The 17,715-nt window shown below is 49.4% G+C and overlaps 1 protein-coding gene across 1 annotated transcript; it reads left to right on the top strand.

The window, feature by feature from the left end:
* Positions 1-6,134: 6,134 nt before the first annotated feature.
* Positions 6,135-9,796, top strand: LOC307090850 (uncharacterized protein). Its single transcript, XM_079757643.1, has 5 exons — positions 6,135-6,210; positions 6,514-6,592; positions 8,320-8,373; positions 8,783-9,040; positions 9,211-9,796. The coding sequence occupies exons 2-5, from the start codon at positions 6,515-6,517 to the stop codon at positions 9,487-9,489; spliced, it is 669 nt and encodes a 222-aa protein (XP_079613769.1). The 5' UTR covers positions 6,135-6,210; position 6,514; the 3' UTR covers positions 9,490-9,796.
* The last annotated feature ends 7,919 nt before the right edge of the window (positions 9,797-17,715 follow it).

The following is a 17,715-nucleotide window of genomic DNA, read 5'->3' as shown; positions in this document are numbered from 1 at the left end:
GTTGGTGTGCTCCTTGCCCGGTCGGTGGTCCACCTTGAAGTGGAAGTCCTGGAGGGCCAAGAACCACCTCGTCACCCGGGCATTGGTTTCCTTGGCGCTGGCCATCCATTTCAGGGGGGCGTGGTTGGTGACCAGGGTAAACTCCCGACCTACCAGGTAGTACCGGAGCTTACCCACGGTCCACTTTATGGCCAGGGCCTCTTTCTCCACCGTGGAGTAATTCCTCTCGTTGGGCAGGAGTTTCCGGCTGATGTAGGTGATTGGGTGCTCCTCTCCGGCCCGGACCTGGGACAGCACTCCCCCCAGCCCTACTTCCGAAGCATCTGTGTGCACAATGAGGGGGAGAGAAAAGTCAGGGGTTATGAGCACCGGCTCCGAGCATAGGGCTTCCCGGAGGGTCCCGAAGGCCTTCTCGGCCGCCTCGGACCACCGGACTCGGTCGGGCAAGGCCTTCCGGGTCAGGTCATTGAGGGGGCTGGCCAGCGTGGCGAAGCCGGGTATGAACCGCTGGTAGTACCCTACCAGCGGTAGGAACGACTTCACCTGCTTTTTTGAGGTGGGCGGGGCCAGTCCTGGATGGCGGCCACCTTGCTCTCCTGCGGCCGGACGTTTCCCCGCCCTACCCAGTACCCCAGGTAGGCCGTCTCTTCCAGCCCGAGGCGGCACTTGGCCGGGTTGGCGGTTAGACCGGCCCTCCGTAGCTCCCCCAACATGGCCCGCAGCTGCCGGAGGTGGACATCCCAGCTGTCGCTGTGGATGATTATATCATCAATGTAGGCGGCGCCGTAGGCCCGGTGAGGCCGTAGGAGCTGGTCCATCATCCTCTGGAACGTGGCCGGGGCCCCGTGGACGCCGAAGGGGAGGACGGTGTACTGATATAGGCCCCCCGGGGTCGCGAACGCCGTCTTCTCCCGGGCGGTCCGGGTCAGCGGCACCTGCCAGTACCCCTTGGTTAGGTCCAGGGTAGTGAGGTATCTGTCTGGCCCGAGTCGTTTGATCAGCTCGTCCACCCTGGGCATGGGATAGGCGTCGAACTCTGAGACCTCATTCAGCCTCCGGAAGTCATTGCAGAACCTGACCGTCCCGTCAGGTTTGGGCACGAGGACGACTGGGCTGGACCAGGCGCTGCGTGATTCCTCGATGACCCGGAGCTTGAGCATTCGTCCCACCTCCTCCTGGATGGCCTCCCGCCGGGCTTCTGGGATCCTGTAGGGGGGGACTCTCACCGTTACCCCTGGCGCCGTCCAGATATCGTGGTGGGTGACCGTTGTTCTCCCCGGGACCTCCGAGAACACGTCCTGGTGTTGCAACACCATCTCATCGAGGTCCTGCTTCTGGGCCGGGCTGAGGTCCTCCCCTACCGGGACCACCGGGAATTGGCATCGGGCCGCCAGCGCCGGGGGTGCCGGGTCTGGCGGGTCCACTCCCCCCCTCCACTAGTTCAGAATATTAATGTGGTACAGCTGGGTGGGCTTGCGTCTCCCGGGCTGTCGCACCCGGTAGTTCACCTCCCCCACTCGTTCGACCACCTCGTATGGCCCCTGCCATTTGGCCAGGAATTTGCCTTCCGCCGTGGGGACCAGGACCAGCACCAGGTCTCCTGGGCGGAAGGTGCGCAGCTGGGCCCCCCTGTTGTAGACCCTCGCCTGGGCCTGCTGTGCTCGCCGTAGGTGGTCCCGCACGATGGGCCACACTCTGGCCATGCGGTCCCTCACCTGCTCTACGTGGTCCAGCGTGGTGCGGTGGGGGGACGGCTGGCTCTCCCACGCCTCCTTGGCAAGGTCCAGGATTCCCCGGGGTCTCCTCCCGTGCAGCAGCTCGAACGGGGAGAAGCCGGTGGAGGCCTGGGGCACCTCCCGCACGGCGAACAGGACATGGGGCAGCAGCTGGTCCCAGTTCTTCCCGTCAGCATCCATGGCCTTCCTCAGCATCTGTTTCAGTGTCTTATCGAAACGCTCCACGAGGCCGTCCGTCTGGGGGTGGTACACTGACGTCCGGAGCTGCTTGACCTGGAGGAGGCTAAGCAGTTCCTTAATCACACGGGACATAAAGCACGATCCCTGGTCTGTCAGGACCTCCCTGGCTATCCCCACCCGGCTAAACAGAAGCATGAGCTCCTTGGCTACCGCCTTGGCTGTGGCCGCGCGAAGGGGTAGGGCTTCGGGGTACCTGGTGGCGTAGTCCACCAGCACTAGGATGTACCGGTGCCCCCGGCTGGTTTTGGGGAGGGGCCCCACGATGTCTCCGGTCGAACGGGGTTTCTATGATGGGCATGGGAATCAGGGGGTTTCTGGCCGTGGCTCGAGGGGCCGCCCGCTGACACTCGGGACACGCCTGGCAGTGCTGTTCTACGTCCCTTTTTACCCCTGGCCAGTAGAACCTCGCTAAAACCCGGTCCCGGGTTTTGTCCATGCCCAAGTGGGCTCCCAGGAGGTGTGTGTGGGCCATAAAGAGCACCTTGCTGACATACAGACGCGGGACCACTAATTGTTCCCTCACCCCGCCCTCTCCTGCCACTACTCTGTATAGCAGCCCCCCCCTGGTGCTGAAGTGTGGGTGTGGTGGGTAACTCACCGAGTCCCGTGCCTGTCCGTCGTGGGCCAAGATGTGGCTCCACGCGTGTTTTAGCGCCTCGTCTCGGAGCTGGGCAGTGGCGAACTGGCCGGGTCGGGTCGAGCCTTCCCCCCTTTCCGGCAGGAAGTCCGAGAACTCGGTGAGGGGGGAACTCTCCGGCGCCTCCGGGGGGTCCGTTCGGGAGGGGGCCGGGAGGGTTTCCGGGGGGTCGGCGGGGTCCGGCGGCCCGGCGCCGGTGGGTCCTCCCGCCGCTCGGATCGGGGACCCCGGTGGAGAGGGCCCGTTCCCCGCCGAGTCCTGGTCTTCCTCCGTTCGCCCTCCGGGGGAGGACGGGAGCCTGGTAGCCCCGTAGGCCTGTCGCGCTCCCTTCAGCCCTCTGCGGGGTGGTTCTCTCCGGCTCCGGCGTTCGCGCGCGGGGTCCCATAGCCGGTGGAAAATCGGGCAGTCCCTCCCGATCAGCAGCGGTACCGGGAGGTGGAGTACGATCCCGGCCCGCGTCGTGAACGTCCCGTGCGGGGTCCGTATGACAACGTGGCAGGTCTCGTACGTCCGGGTGTCCCCGTGCACGCAGGCCACCTCCATTGGAGCCCCTTCCTTCCCGCCCTCCAAGTCGGGGTGGAGGAGAGTGACCACGCTTCCGGTGTCCACGAGGGCCTGCGTGTCCCGGTTCATCACCCGCGCCAGTATGGTCGGGCTACCTGACGTCCCCTGCGCCCAGCAGGTCGCCAGCATGCAGGGCCGGTTCGCCCCCGGGTCCGCGTCGGCCGACGGCATCAACACATCTCGGTTCCCCGGGCAGTCGCGAGCGAGGTGGCCGGGTTGGCCGCACCCATAGCAGCGCCTCCACTCGCTCCTCTCCTCTCCTCTCTCCCGCTCGGCGGGTCGGGGAGGTGTCTCGTGGCCCCGGCCGCGGGTCCTCGTGGGTCCCGGCGGGTCTCGGCGCGTCGTGGGGTGGTCCCGGTTCGGGCGCTCTGTTGGGCCACCTGCCAATTCTCCAGTCGCCGGACCAGGTCGTCGACGGTGTCGGGGTGGTGGTGGGCCATCATCTGCCGCGCGTCCGGCGGGAGTCGGCGGAGCGTGTGGTCGATGATCACCCGATCGATGGGGCTGGGCCCTTCCCCCGCCGTCAGCCACCGCTTCACCAGCCGAGTGAGCTGGGCGATCTGCGTTCGGACGGCGCCCCGGTCGTCGAGCCGCCAGTCGGCGACGCGTTGTGCGCGGGCCGCGAGGTTGTGGCCGTAGTAGGCCAGGATCGCCTGCTTGAGGGTCGGGTACTGCCGGGCGGCCTCCGCCGGTAGGTCCTGGCTCGCCTGCTGGGCGGGCCCGGTGAGGAACGGGGCCAAGATATGGGCCCACTGCTCCTCCGGCCAGCTTTCCCTCTGGGCGGTCCGCTCGAACATCTCGAGGTAGGCCTCCACGTCGTCGTCGGGACCCAGCCTGGAGAGCCGGCTGGTCGGGGCGGCGGTTGGGGTGGCGGTCGCGGCGGCGGAGGCGGCGGCGGCGGCGGCGGCGTTCGCGGCGGACTGCTGGGTGAGCCGTAGTACGGCCGCTGCTGCTGCTGGGCGGACGTCGCCGCACTCTCCTCCGGGTTCTGCATGTCGACTGAGGGGGGTTGTAGAGGGGGTCGTCAGACTGCCTGCATTCTCCACCATATGTGGCAACCCGTTTCCCCGATTGTCAATACCCGGCAGGAATCACACAGGAATCAAGGGTTAAAGCCGCAGTCGGCGTTTATTTCGAAGCCGTGCAACACACTAAATGCGGTAATGCTGAGCTAGGGTCTCCGCGAGCCTCGTAGTCTCTGGCGCCTTCGTGTCGTCCTTATCTCCGTTCTCCTCGAGTCAGTCCTCCGCTCCCCTTTTAGAGGTCTGCACCCACGTGTCCTCCCTCTGGTCAGGTGTCCCTCATCCGGCTGATGGGGTTGAGGGTTGTGCTGCTCTCTGTCGCCGGCTGGTGGATGGCGGTGGTACACGCCCTCCACCACAAACCCCCGGACCCTCCCGGTGGGGGTCGGGATGCCACAATATATATATATATATATATATATATATATATATATATATATATATATATATATATATATATATATATATATATATATATATATAACCAAACAAAATCTCTCAATAATTCAAACGGGTCTACCTCGATATGGAATTACTTTGTGCTGAAAGTCTGGTGCGCAGTATTTAGTAACAACTTACGGTTGCAGAATGCCACCAACTGAATTCCCCTCCCTTTCATTTTAGGAAAAGAGAGATGGATAAACACAGACACACACACACACACACACACACACAGGGCGAACAGTGGTAATGTAATGTGTCTGACAGAGACTGTTTGGGTGAGGCACCCATCTCCCAACGCCATGTGTCCCAGAAAGAGGTGTTTTCTTGTTTTTAAGACTCGATAAGTAGATTGGCGAACACATAGCTTGCGTGTTGCTGACGGATGTCACAATCTCTGTGTTCGTCAATCTACCTATCGAGTCTTAAAAACAAGATGGCGTTGACGGGTGATCTACTGATGGTATTGTGTGTATAAAATGTCCTTTTTAATAAACAATCTGTACACTTACAAAGTTATCAATGCCTCGCAACTGAAGAATGCGTCTATATGCGTTTATCATACCAAACATATCCCAAATCCATTTTACACTGGATTTGTCCTTTAAGTGTCTTATGTATGAAATAGTGTGTAGTGTGCAGGAGCAAGTGTGTTGCAGAAAGGAGCAAGTGTGTTGCACAATTGCAACTAAAGTGCAAAGAAGCACTTTTGTCTAAGATATGGTTACATGTGTATAAGGTGTACAGTTTTTGCCCATTGCTTGCCCATTGTTCAAGCAATGGGCAAAAACTGTAAATGGACTATATCCTGGAACTTTGCATTACACACACTGAAATGACTGAGTTTTTTTTACAAGAATCAGACAATTTCCAAACAACCTACTCTTCTTTTTCTATTTTTCATTCCTATATATTGTGGTTGTTGCATGACTGAAAGTGAAGCAATAAACTGGTAATTTGTTCAACTTGTTCTTTTTTCTTAGGCTACCTCTCCTTTCAAATCTAGGTAGATATTTAGTGCTTTTCCTAGTACTGGCCCCAGACAAGCGCTACACTTGGGTAAACATTAGCTGATTTGATTATTGACATCTGCGATGTGGGGAGGATCTGAAACTGTATGAATAACTCTATCAAAGTGTATTCTGGACACACTCTGCTAGAGAGGAGTCTAATGTATGCATGCATTAAACCTGCATATGTTTTACAAGTGTTGTTTGCTTTTTGCATTAAGAAATCTCATCTTTCCTAGACGCAATATCTGTTAAAAGAAATTGCCACGACTATATTAAATATAAATATGACATGTTACTTAAAAAATATCGTTGGTTAAACGCTCCACTGGCCCCACCTGCAACACGAAGCGCCCCGGTCCGTCAGTGGATAACACAGAATGAAAGGGATGGTGATGTGCCTTCTGTGTGAACAGAGGGCTGGGCTAAAACGAGAGCTACTCCTCTAACCCTAACCCTAACCCACACCGCCAACCTTCTGGCCATCGAGACTTTATTGCAGTTTCAAGCAGGTTGATTGTGAATTCTCTCAAGGACTTCCGAGCATCTTCAGCCAACAGGTGAGGACGGATACTGACCCTGTGTCTGATGGTTACCACTCGTACCAAACATTACATTTGTCATTTTATTTCCTCTTGTCCTTTAATTTAAGCATGACAGAAAGGCTCAATATAATTGTTATTTTTTTGGGTTAGGGTTAGGGTCTTTAGATCTTTTTAAATTTTTTCTTATCGTTATTAATATTAAATATTTTTTATTATTTATATACTTTTTTATATTTGAACTCCCACCAGACAGGGAAATAGTACTATGGAATCCTTGTCTGTGTCAGGAAGAACTGCTTGTTCTTCTGTGCTCTTTAGGATGACCCGCACTGTCTTTTCCATCCTGGTGACGTTTGTGTGTCTTGCACCGATACTGGAGATACTGAACAGCACACTGGTAAATATGTCCAGTCTTTTTCTACTCAGCGAAGAGCTGCAGTTCTTCTGGGTAAAAAGCACTAGACAGCAACGTTTACATTTCTCAACCGATTTCAATTACTCGTGTTAAATACAAAAGTAAAGCCAATACAATAATATGATTTTAATTTGATTTTAAAACTACTTGGTGAAAAGGTTTGCAGCCCCGCCCAGCTGAAGAGCAATCAAGGCGTGTTCATGGTCCAGGTGATAACGAGACACCTCGTCAGTGATGACGCTTACGCGTGTTCCCGACAGCGACCGTTCATGTGCACTGCGTTCGGAATCTAAAAGTTATTCACAGCAGTGTTTTTTTATCCGATAAAAAACTGTCAGAACTAAACAGAACTTAGGATCAGTAGGATCAGTTTCAAATTCGAATGCCTTTATTTCCTCGTAGCCTATCACTTACTATCATTTTGCTTTATTTTATGAGAAGCACATTGTATTGCCACTGGCTACACTTTCCCTTATCTAGAGCTGGTTTACCAGTGCACAACGTTTAAAACTGAGCAAAGTCGCTGCCAACAGACGGTTACAACTTCATTCAATAGTAAAGTATGTGATATGATGGTTGAATATTCCATATTCTTATCAGCTTCCACGTGTAAAGAAAACAAAAATCACAATTTCTTGATCCCAATCTTAAAGGGGACATATTATACCACCAGGTGTGTGATTAGCCATTACAAGCCGTTTTGAAAATGTGCCTCTTTTGAAATCACAGGTGGGCATGTCCAACTAGATGTGTGCTGGATAGATCAGTCTACCAGCCTACCCGGTGGACTGTAGCAAACGTTGCTCATCTATCCGTCATACATCTAGGTGGACACGCCCAGTCTATCGTATCGTACCGCCATTGGGTTATAATGCGCCGCCTTGAAAACTATAAAATTGAAAAACTATAAAACTGGAAAATTTCCCGGCGGCTCCTCGGTACCAGCAATTGGGTGACAATCTCCTCACCTCGTTCTGTGCGTGTTGCACCTGGCTCTGTCGCTCGGACATCTGGGCCAGATGCCCGAACACACTCACAAGTGGTGACTGGTCCATTTTCTGCGCTCAGCCCCACATTGGGCTCCACTGTAACAGGTTCAATGAGCGCTTGGACACCGGGTTTGTGTTGATAATCCGCAGACTGTTTATTTCGGTCCCCAGCAGTTCAATACAAGACAAAGCTTTCAACGTAAATTATAACTACGCTTCAACGCGGTCCCGGGGTGTGTTCCTGGCTATCTCTGATGCGATCGCCCGGCAGTCCAGCAAACCACGGGTCGATCAACGTAAACTCTACTCCACTCCAAGCGGTCCCAGGGTGCGTTTATGGCGATATCGTGTAGCGATCGCCTCTCTCTGTCTCTGCTCCCCATTCTCCTACTACGAGACAAAGCAGGCACGTAAATACACATTCCTGATTGGTCCGATTGCGAGCAGGTGTTCGCAATCAGACCCATTCCCCCCCTGCAGATCCATTGCGCTCCCAACATGCCCATACTCCCCCTACAGGCCAGACGCGGCACGTCCCCCCACAGCGTGAGAATTCTTTTCCATGCCTCAATTCCACCTCTTTGGGCCGCTGTTATGCTTCTTAAGGGGTCATGGCTGACTTATACCAGTTGGACCACTCGATCAAGGGAACAAATCTCATTCAAAACTGCAGAAAGACAAAGCAGTTATCTAACTTTTGACTTCTGCTCCACCTCTCAGGATGACCGAAAGAAGTTGATTCAAGCTGTCGAATTTGAGTTCAAATCCCTGAAGGTGAGTCACATCTCGCACGGCGCTGTAAGACCTACGGCACAAATTGGGCGCGGTCACTCAGTTGCAAAATAAACTGTGACATTGGCCAGACTTAAAATGAAGAAGCTAAACTTATGATTTAATTTATTCAGGTCACAAACATCTTTTACCCCTTCATTCTGTGTCTGGGTCCTGCATCACCCTGTCAGAGTTGATAGCACATTAATGTCCGGCTCACTGAACATTATCCCTTACATGGTGTAGAAATAACTGATACCAAAAAACCACACAAACTAAAACTTTGGAAATAAAAGAATATCCAAATATAAATTAAAAATATGACATGACAATACGAAGCACAATAAAGTAACAACTTAGCTTAAGCCGCTATAAAATACGAGCTGTAACCTGTTGTTCTGGCCGCATCCAGGGCTACTACAATACTCGGAAGGACGCCGTCGCTGAAGAGTTCAAAGACATTGAAAGTGAAATGGACGCTATATCGGCCATATTAAAAAAATGTCATGGGCCCAAATTTGCGGCATTCAAGAAGAACACTGAGACACTGAGGGAGTGGTACACTGATACTAAAGATCAATTTCTCCTGTCCACCGAAGCCCTTGACAACGCGTATGAGTTCTTCCAGAAGGGAATCGAGGAAGTCAAAGACCTTATCCATGAAAACGAGGTGAACAAAGATGAATTATAATCACACCTTATTAACATTAGCATTAGTTGATGCATTAGTAAGCATTATTATATGGCATTAGCATAGGGGTTAGAGTGAGTGGGTTCATCAATGCTGATGCGATGAACTATAAAATACAAACTGTAACCTGTTGTTCTCGGCGCTTCCAGGACTACTACAATACTCGGATGGACACCCTCCTTGAAGAGGCCGAAGAGGTTCGAGGTAAATTGGAAGCTACATTGGCCACGATAAAACAAGGCAGAAGGCCCAAGTTTGCGGCAAGCAAGAATTACCTTGAGACACTGAGGGAGTGGTACTCTGAAACTAAAGATAAATTTCTCCTGTTCACTGAAGTCTTTGACAACGTGTATGAGTTCATCCATAAGGGAATCGAGCAAGTCAATGACTTTTTCCTTGAAACCGAGGTGAACAAAGATGAATTATAATCACACCTTATTAACATTCGCATTAGTTAATGCAGTAATGAGCATTATTACATAGGATTAGTATAGGTGTTAGAGTGAGAGGGTTCTTCATCGTTGATGCGTCTGCGTCACACACAGGATGATGGAGGGTGGAACCTGTTGGCCCGTGTCAGAAAGTGTCGCTTTCTGACTGCTTTATTTGTTGTTTTTGTGGTCGTATTCAGGATTAACTGAGTGAACATCTGTACAAATGTCATGATGTTTTGGGTTTTGGGTCTTTCTTTTCACAGTATCTGTTCGGTCTGCGTTTGTATACAGACCTTGCAAACTCTCCCTAATTACTGGTAAATATACGAATAGATAAATGTTTTTGTCAATTCTTGGTATTCTTATTTGTTTGGACTATATTTTTTTCTTGCCTTGTGAAAAAGTATAGAAGAGAAGCTGATATTTATTTGGCAACAGACTTTGCAAACCGAATGCAGGTCTCTGTGAACACGCCCTAGCCTTAAAAGAACTGCAGATTCCCGTACAAACACAACAAACAAAAACATGGGAACAAAACAACAAGTGGAAATCTAGTTGAATGTTCATCGATGTGATCATTGTAACTATATTATTCTATTAACCATTTTATAGCAAATATCAAGTATATATATATATATATATATATATTAAGCTATCGCATTTTGGTGGTGCGCATTCAATGTCCCAATTTAGACAAATGTAAACACAAGCACATCTTTAAAGGTCTACCTCGATATGGAATTACTTTGTGCTGAAGGTCTGGTGTGTTTTTTTTTTTTTCTTATCGTTATTATTATTTATATTCATCTTTATATTTCAACACCCACTGGACAGTGAACACAACCAACAAAAACATGGGAACAAAACAAGTGGAAATCTAGTTGAACGTTCACTGATGTGATTATTGTTACTATATTATGCTATTTACCATTTTATAGCAAATACCAAATATATATATATTAATCTCTCGCATTTTTGTGGAGCGCATTCGATGTCCCAATTTGGACAAATGTAAACACAAGAACAACAGAAGAGTCTTTATAGGTTTAGGTGTGGACGCTCAGTACTTTGCAAAACCAAAACAAATAAAAGCTCTCAATCATTAAAAGCCGGTCTGCCTCGATATGGAATTACTTTGTGCTGAAGGACTTGTGCGCAGTTCTTAGTAACTTAGTAACAACAAGCGGTAAGCAGGCCCATATTAACACTATGGGCCCTATTTTAACGGTCTGAAACGCAAGTGAGAAGCACCAAGCGCAAGTAGATTTGTGGGTGGTTCTATGGCGACGTCGCTATTTTACCGGCGCAAAAAACGACTTGCGCCCGGCGCAAATCTAAAAAGGGTTGGTCTGAAGTAGCCTAATTACCCGTAGGTGTTTTTTGGGCGTACAGCAATAAACTAATGAGAGTGCCAGCTCCCATCCCCTTTTAGAGCCATGAGCGCGTTTGAATCTGACGAGTTTATATTTTGACAGCGCGTCTGCAGTCTCCGATGAGACAGATGCACATGAATTTCAAACTTCAAATGGCTGTTTATGGTCCAATAATATTGCCTAATTCACACATGGAATAAGGTTTTCTTCCACACCTTCAGAAATGAGAGTCCTCAAATAAATTTCGGCAAAGAAAACTTATATGATATAACATATGATATGCGGTAACTGTGGTTCTATTTAATGATATAAGCAATACATTATAAACATAGTTTCTTATCAGTATTGTATGCATTATCGTTATCGACTTGTGTTCCTAATATGCATGTGTCCCCCGTTAATATACATTGCCATGGACTCTATTATGCGTTACGTGTTTAGTTTGCGTGTGTTTCAACAGATGGACGCACACACGCGCGCCCGCATTCATTAATTATTTTACGCACACGCGCGCTCGCATTCATTCATTCTTTTTAACACTCACTCGCGGTAAAACAATGTTTTCTCACGATCAAATACTCATCAATCCTAAAAGTTATGGGCATGTACACGATGTCTGTGTCAAGAAAATATGTGTTTGCTGTACGGTGTTTGCAGATGCATTGATTTAAAAGTACAACTTATTACCGCTGTATCAGCTGTTCTTTCCCAAATAATTTACCAAGATGTTTCGCTAGGTAGATGAGAGAAGCAAAGTGTATGCGCGAGGGGCACAAGCAACATTATGCATGCGCCCTTAAAATAGCATCTGATCAACGCGCCACTGACTTTAAACCAGGTGTTTCCTGATTTGTGGCGCAAGTGGTTTCTAAAACTGCAACACGCCTCCTCTTTTGCGCCAGAACACGCCTCCTCTTTTCGCCGAACCGCCCCTTGGGGCGCAAGATCATTCCCTAATTTACCGACGCGTGGCGCATGAGGGAAAAGAACGCTCTGCGCCAGTTGCAAACTAGCAACGACACGTGCGCCTGTGATTAAGTCAATGTCGCCGGATGCGAGATAGGGCCCTATACGTCAAAGCCCTCCCCCCCCCCCCCCCCCCCCCCCCCCCCCCCAACACACACCAAAAATATCAGACATAAGCAAGGGTATTTCTCAAATGTAATTGACTAACTTGTCCAACTACATACATGTAGGCATATGATCAGTGAGCAATATATTCCAATGTCTCAATTCAAAATGTCTATCAATTCAAAAAGCACAGCACTCAAATCAAAATGGCAAAATCAATTGAATTTTTTTGACCCTTTTGACCTACTCCTCATATAGGCGAGTAACTCCTTCAATATCTCAAGTGGCCTTTTTGTATTTCTCACACTGATCTCTCTGCGATGCAAGAACGCATTGACTCCAAAAGACGTTCTGCATTGTCTAAAGTTATGAGTCGTGAAGGTCGAATCATATAAAGTGGTTTGTCTTTGAGTTTGTGTCAGCGTGTGTGTGGTTGTGTGTGTGTGTGTGTGTCTGTGTCTGTGTCTGTGTGTGTGGGTATGTGGGTGAGTGTGTTTTGTTGATGTGTTGCTCAATGGGTAGTATTACATATGCATGTTTTCCATGTTTCCATTGTTTGATCATGTTTGGCATTTCATTTACCCATTATAAGATATAGAAAATAGACAATTAGATATAGATAATATATCATTACTGTCAACAAATAGCTTTGGTTAAACATTCTAATGCTACGTGCTATGCCAAATGTTAAATGCTAATGCCATATGCTACGTGCTGTGTGTGAAATGCAACGTGATAAATGATTTGTTTTTAATGCTATCTGCCAAATGCTAAATGCATTGTGTAACATGCTATAGGCTTTGTGCGGTATGCTACATCCTCTGTCCATAATGCTTACATGATAAACAAAATGTTCTAAATGTGGTCTGATAAATGACATATGCTAAGGGCTATGGGTGGAATGCTAAATGCTTTGTGCTTTATGCTAAATACTTTTTGATAGATGACATGCTATGGGCTTTGTGCTGTTTGCTAAATGATCTTTCCAAAATGCCATCTGATTCTGTCTGATAAATGATATATGCTAAAGGATATTTGTTGAATGCTAAATGCTCTGTGCTGTATGCTAAATACTTTGTGATAGATCATATGTTCTAAATGTTAGCAGCTAAATGCTATGTGCTAAATGCTTACGGGGCTAAATGCTGTAAGTGTTGCTGTTACAGTTGAAAGACTGAGTCAGAAGAGAGATGGAAACAGGTCAAAGATCGTAAGCCAAAGATCAATGGTGTGTGTGTGTGTGTGTGTGTGTGTGTGTGTGTGTCTGTGTATGCATAGAGAGAGAGAGAGGGGGGGGGGGTGGCAGGTGCACAGATGGAGGCATGGGTAACAGGATTTACTGTTACCCATGAGAGAGGGGGTGATGAAGAGAGGGAGAGAAAGAGTAGGGGTGATAGAGAGAGAGAGAGAGAGAGAGTAGGGGTGATAGAGAGAGAGAGAGAGAGAGTAGGGGTGATAGAGAGAGAGAGAGAGAGAGAGTAGGGGTGATAGAGAGAGAGAGAGAGAGAGTAGGGGTGATAGAGAGAGAGAGAGAGAGAGAGAGAGAGAGAGAGAGAGTAGGGGTGATAGAGAGAGAGACAGAGAGAGAGAGAGAGAGAGAGAGAGAGAGAGAGAGAGTGGTTGATAAAAAGAGGGAGAGAGAGGGGGGGGTGATAAAGAGAGGGAGAGAGGGGGGGTGATATATATAGAGAGAGATGGGGGGCCGATACAGAGAGAGAGAGAGAGGGGGGGGGAAGATAGAGAGAGAGAGAGAGAGAGGGGGGGGAAGATAGAGAGAGAGGTGTAGCAAATAAATAAATGTTTTGAACTTGCACTTTTTTCTGGGTATGATTCATCTGTCAGCCAAATATAAAACCTCACACAATCAACCCACCACCACCACCTCCAACACCCCCCTTCATCTCCTCACCCATCATTAACTCAGACACACACACACACGCACACACCCTAGAGCACAGGAGTGATTATGACGGTGGCCAAAGGATTTTTCCAATCTATTTTCAATGTATTCACTTCCTCCTGGCCTCAACCATTGACGTCACGGCCACCGATCAATGCACGGGCTCCAAATCAGATTTTGACTTCTGGAACAATAGTGTGTTTTGATTTTGCTTCTTGCTTGTTGCTATGATTGAATATATGCTTCCACGTTCTTCCAACAGCGGACGCAAGGTTAACATCTTTGGCCGCAAGGACGTAATGGGGCCGTCCACACGGAACCGACTTTTTGGTGAAAACGCATACGTCTTGTGCGTTTGGGCCGACCATCTGGAAGGGTCCGGCGTTTTCGGTGCCCAAAAACGCGCTTTTCTGAAACCAGGTCCCAGGGTGGATGAGTTAAAAACTGACCTATGAGTTTTCGTGTTAGAATTCGTGTCGACGTCTGAAACTCAAACAATGCCCTCATCGCCCTCCCCCCGCCCCCACCAGCTGGCTGACGTTAGAGTTGCATTGATTTTTTTTTTTTTTTTGGATTTGTATTATTTTTGTAGCTTTAAGTACAGCCCCTTGGTACATTTAATTACTAACTGTACATTTCTGCTCAATTTAAAAGACTTAACAACTGCTATCTCCAACTCGACTAAATGTTTGTACAAAGCGCGCAAGCTGGATGCTCGCAGGCATCCAGCTTGCCCCCCCCCCCCAGGGGGTGTCATGGTATCGACCCGTGTTACCTGCGGCTTCCCGATAGGAGGGGAGGGGCATCTGGGGCAAAATGGATTTACTGCGCGTCTTTAATCTTAGTCATTGTTCCCCTTCGTATGCCTGCTTTGGCCGTACGCCCTACAGCTGAGCAGACATAGGATGGCGTGATTTAACGTTGACATTGTGTTGTGCCCTTGTTTTTGCGCACGCACAAAAATCCATTACATCATTGTCGAAGGCCGTCTCTCCCGTCTCGTCCTGCCAACCGCGACGAGCTGGGGACGGGGCCGCGTCGCCATGACAACAAAAGTCTCTAGGTAACGGGGGAGGGGACCGGTTGAACCGCTTGTTTGTGCGTTTGTCTGCGATAAACAACACGCGTGCGCGTGCACACACACACACACCGAACACACTCACATGCCTGTGAGCACGCATGCGCACACACACTCACATGCGTATGAGCACGCTTGCGCACACACACACACACACACACATACAGAGGCGCGCAGGCCTGGTGGATTTACAGCCGGGTTGGCCTCATAAACCCTTGAGTGTGTCTCTCCATCCTCAGCCCTGCTCTGTGCTTCACTGCTTCTCTGAAAGTATGGCCACCTGTGGACTGCGTGTGGTTGCCATGGTGACCCGCCATCCCTCTCGCATTATGCTGATCTCTCATTGGTTGCATCTCCCCGGTCCGTTCTTTCGATTGGTTAGGGCGCACTATGAACCACAGGGGTGTGTTTGAAGTTTGCAGACCACCTTAATTAACCTTTCATTGCCTTCTACTTGGAATGGAAAACTGTGTTGTTTGTCGACTTTCTAGGCCCACACGCCACCCTTCTTTCATCTTGACCGTACACAGCACTGGGAAAATATGAAAAATATGTGAAAAAGAGGCACCAGTCGAGAGACAAAGACAGGCAATCGCTCCACATCTCCTAGACAGTGAAGGTTGATCCATGTGCCTTCACTCTGGCAAAATCCGGGCTTCATCGTAGAGAGGCAAACTGTGGATTCAGAGCAGGTTCCGGAAGGAGAGAAGGATGCTCTTTTGCGAGCCTCGGTGAAGCGGTAAAGTGGTGGCAGGTGTTGTGGTATATAGGCCACGCTGGATGCATCATTGTGTTTTATGGCAGCCTCTCAAGTGGGAGCTAGCTATTGGAGGAAATTGGGGGGCAGGATGGTTTAGTGGTTATGGTGTTTGCCGCGCTGCTGAAATGGTTCTCCGCTCAATCCTGGATTGTCCTCAGTCCACCTGCAGGCTGGGACAGCCCCGCCCCTCCAACCTCCTTAGTAGCATGTAACTGAATTCACTACAAGTTGTTTCCGATAGAAACGTCAGCTAAACTGACTAGATGTCAGAGCCAGTTGTCCGATAACATGAAAACGTTCTAAATTGAATTTTGGAGCCTGTTTCCATCCATGTGGTTGAAATCGCTCCGTGTTGGATGAAGACCCAATTGTGATGCAGAGTTACATCCCGTTGTATTGATTGGTGGGGATTGTATCTTATTGATTGCATTGATCAGATGAAAGAATGGTAGAGGTGGACACCCACATGCTAATAACCCACACAGAACATCCTCTTTCCCCTGTTAATTAGGAAACATGTAATTAAAAAGCAGGTAGGTGTTTCTCTGTGTCAGCTCTCTGTGGAAGCTCTGACAAACACACACACACACACACACGTACACACACACACACACACACACACAGTATTACCCAATGCACTGGCTCTGTTTATTGACTGGCTATGTCCTTACCTCACCCCCCCACCTCTCCCCCATCACACCCACTCTACTGCTCAGACATTTTTCATTTGGTGTCAGCGCAATCTTCCTTCTACCTCAGGATCACAGTAACTCATCCCCAAATCCCTCAAACTCCCAGAATTGCGCGCACGCACACACACACACACACACACACACACACACACACACACACACACACACACACACACACACACACACACACACACACATACACAAACCCGATTGCCGTGTCTTCTTCAAGGCTGTTCATCTCCCTCTTTCCACTACCAATCATTATTTTCTGGAGCAGGTTCCAGGAGCCCATATAAAACATGGCAGACGACAGCTGTGAATCTGTGTGTCATCCTTCATCAACGACCCCTCCACCAAAGTTGTACAACTTTGTTTCCTATTTCCTAGTGACGTTTGGCCAATGTGCGACAAAATGGCCGCGCCAGAGAGCAGCTAGTCAGTTTGTGTCTCAAGCAAATTGATGACGTTTGTACTCCTATTGGAATGAGTGGAGCCCTTGCGCGTCCGAAAAGTGTGATTGTGTGTGTTGATAATAAATGACCGCAGGTAATGTGAGCTTCAGAGGACGATGAGAAGCCAAAGGGATGGTTGTTTCTATGCCAAACTTGTTTGTTAGCACGTAACTGTGTACGGTGTACAAATACGCCAGTTTACTGTAATGCACAGTTGAATCGGTGTGAGAAGTTAATCCACTGTTGTACAAGATTGAAAAGTTTCCTTAAGAGCAGCCTGAAACCTTTGAGAAAGGGAAATGGGTTCAGAAAACGGTCCTTACCTTTTAACTCTGTGTTGTATGGATCGAAGGTTAAACCATGAAATAGTTTTAAAGAAAATGGCTTATGTGGCAATGGAGGATGCTACGCACCACCTAGCTGGCTTTTTCTGGGCTCCTGCAGACACGAGAACGCAGGGTGGTGAAGTTGGAATCCGGTTTATAGTACCGTTTGAAGTGCCTGGTGCATGCAGGAGTGTGTGTGGTGATGGCTGGTTGAACATGTGCACATTGATTACTCATTGCACAACAGGTGTGCAGCCTCCTCCAGCCCCTCCCACCCTCAGTCTGACTCGGGGCCAGGTGAGACTGCTTTAACCAGCCATCAACCTGTGTGTGTGTGTGTGTGTGTGTGTGTGGGGGGGGGTTGGGTTGGGGGTGAGTGATGGAGTGATGCGCAACTCTCTCCCGCGTCACATCTCGCCGCATCTCGCTGGATCTGCTTTTCTTTCTCGATCACCATGACCGCGCAGAATGGATTTTTTAAACTGGATCGAGGCCTTTGGCTTCTAAACCGCTTGATGTCATTCGTTGAATTTAGTTTACGCGTGTGCAACACGTTTAAAACGCTCAC

This window comes from Pollachius pollachius (assembly GCF_949987615.1).
Source record: "Pollachius pollachius genome assembly, chromosome: 20".
NCBI classification, from domain to species: Eukaryota; Metazoa; Chordata; class Actinopteri; order Gadiformes; family Gadidae; genus Pollachius; species Pollachius pollachius.
The sequence above is the reverse complement of the archived record's forward strand: the minus strand, read 5'-3'. Positions and strand labels throughout refer to the sequence as shown.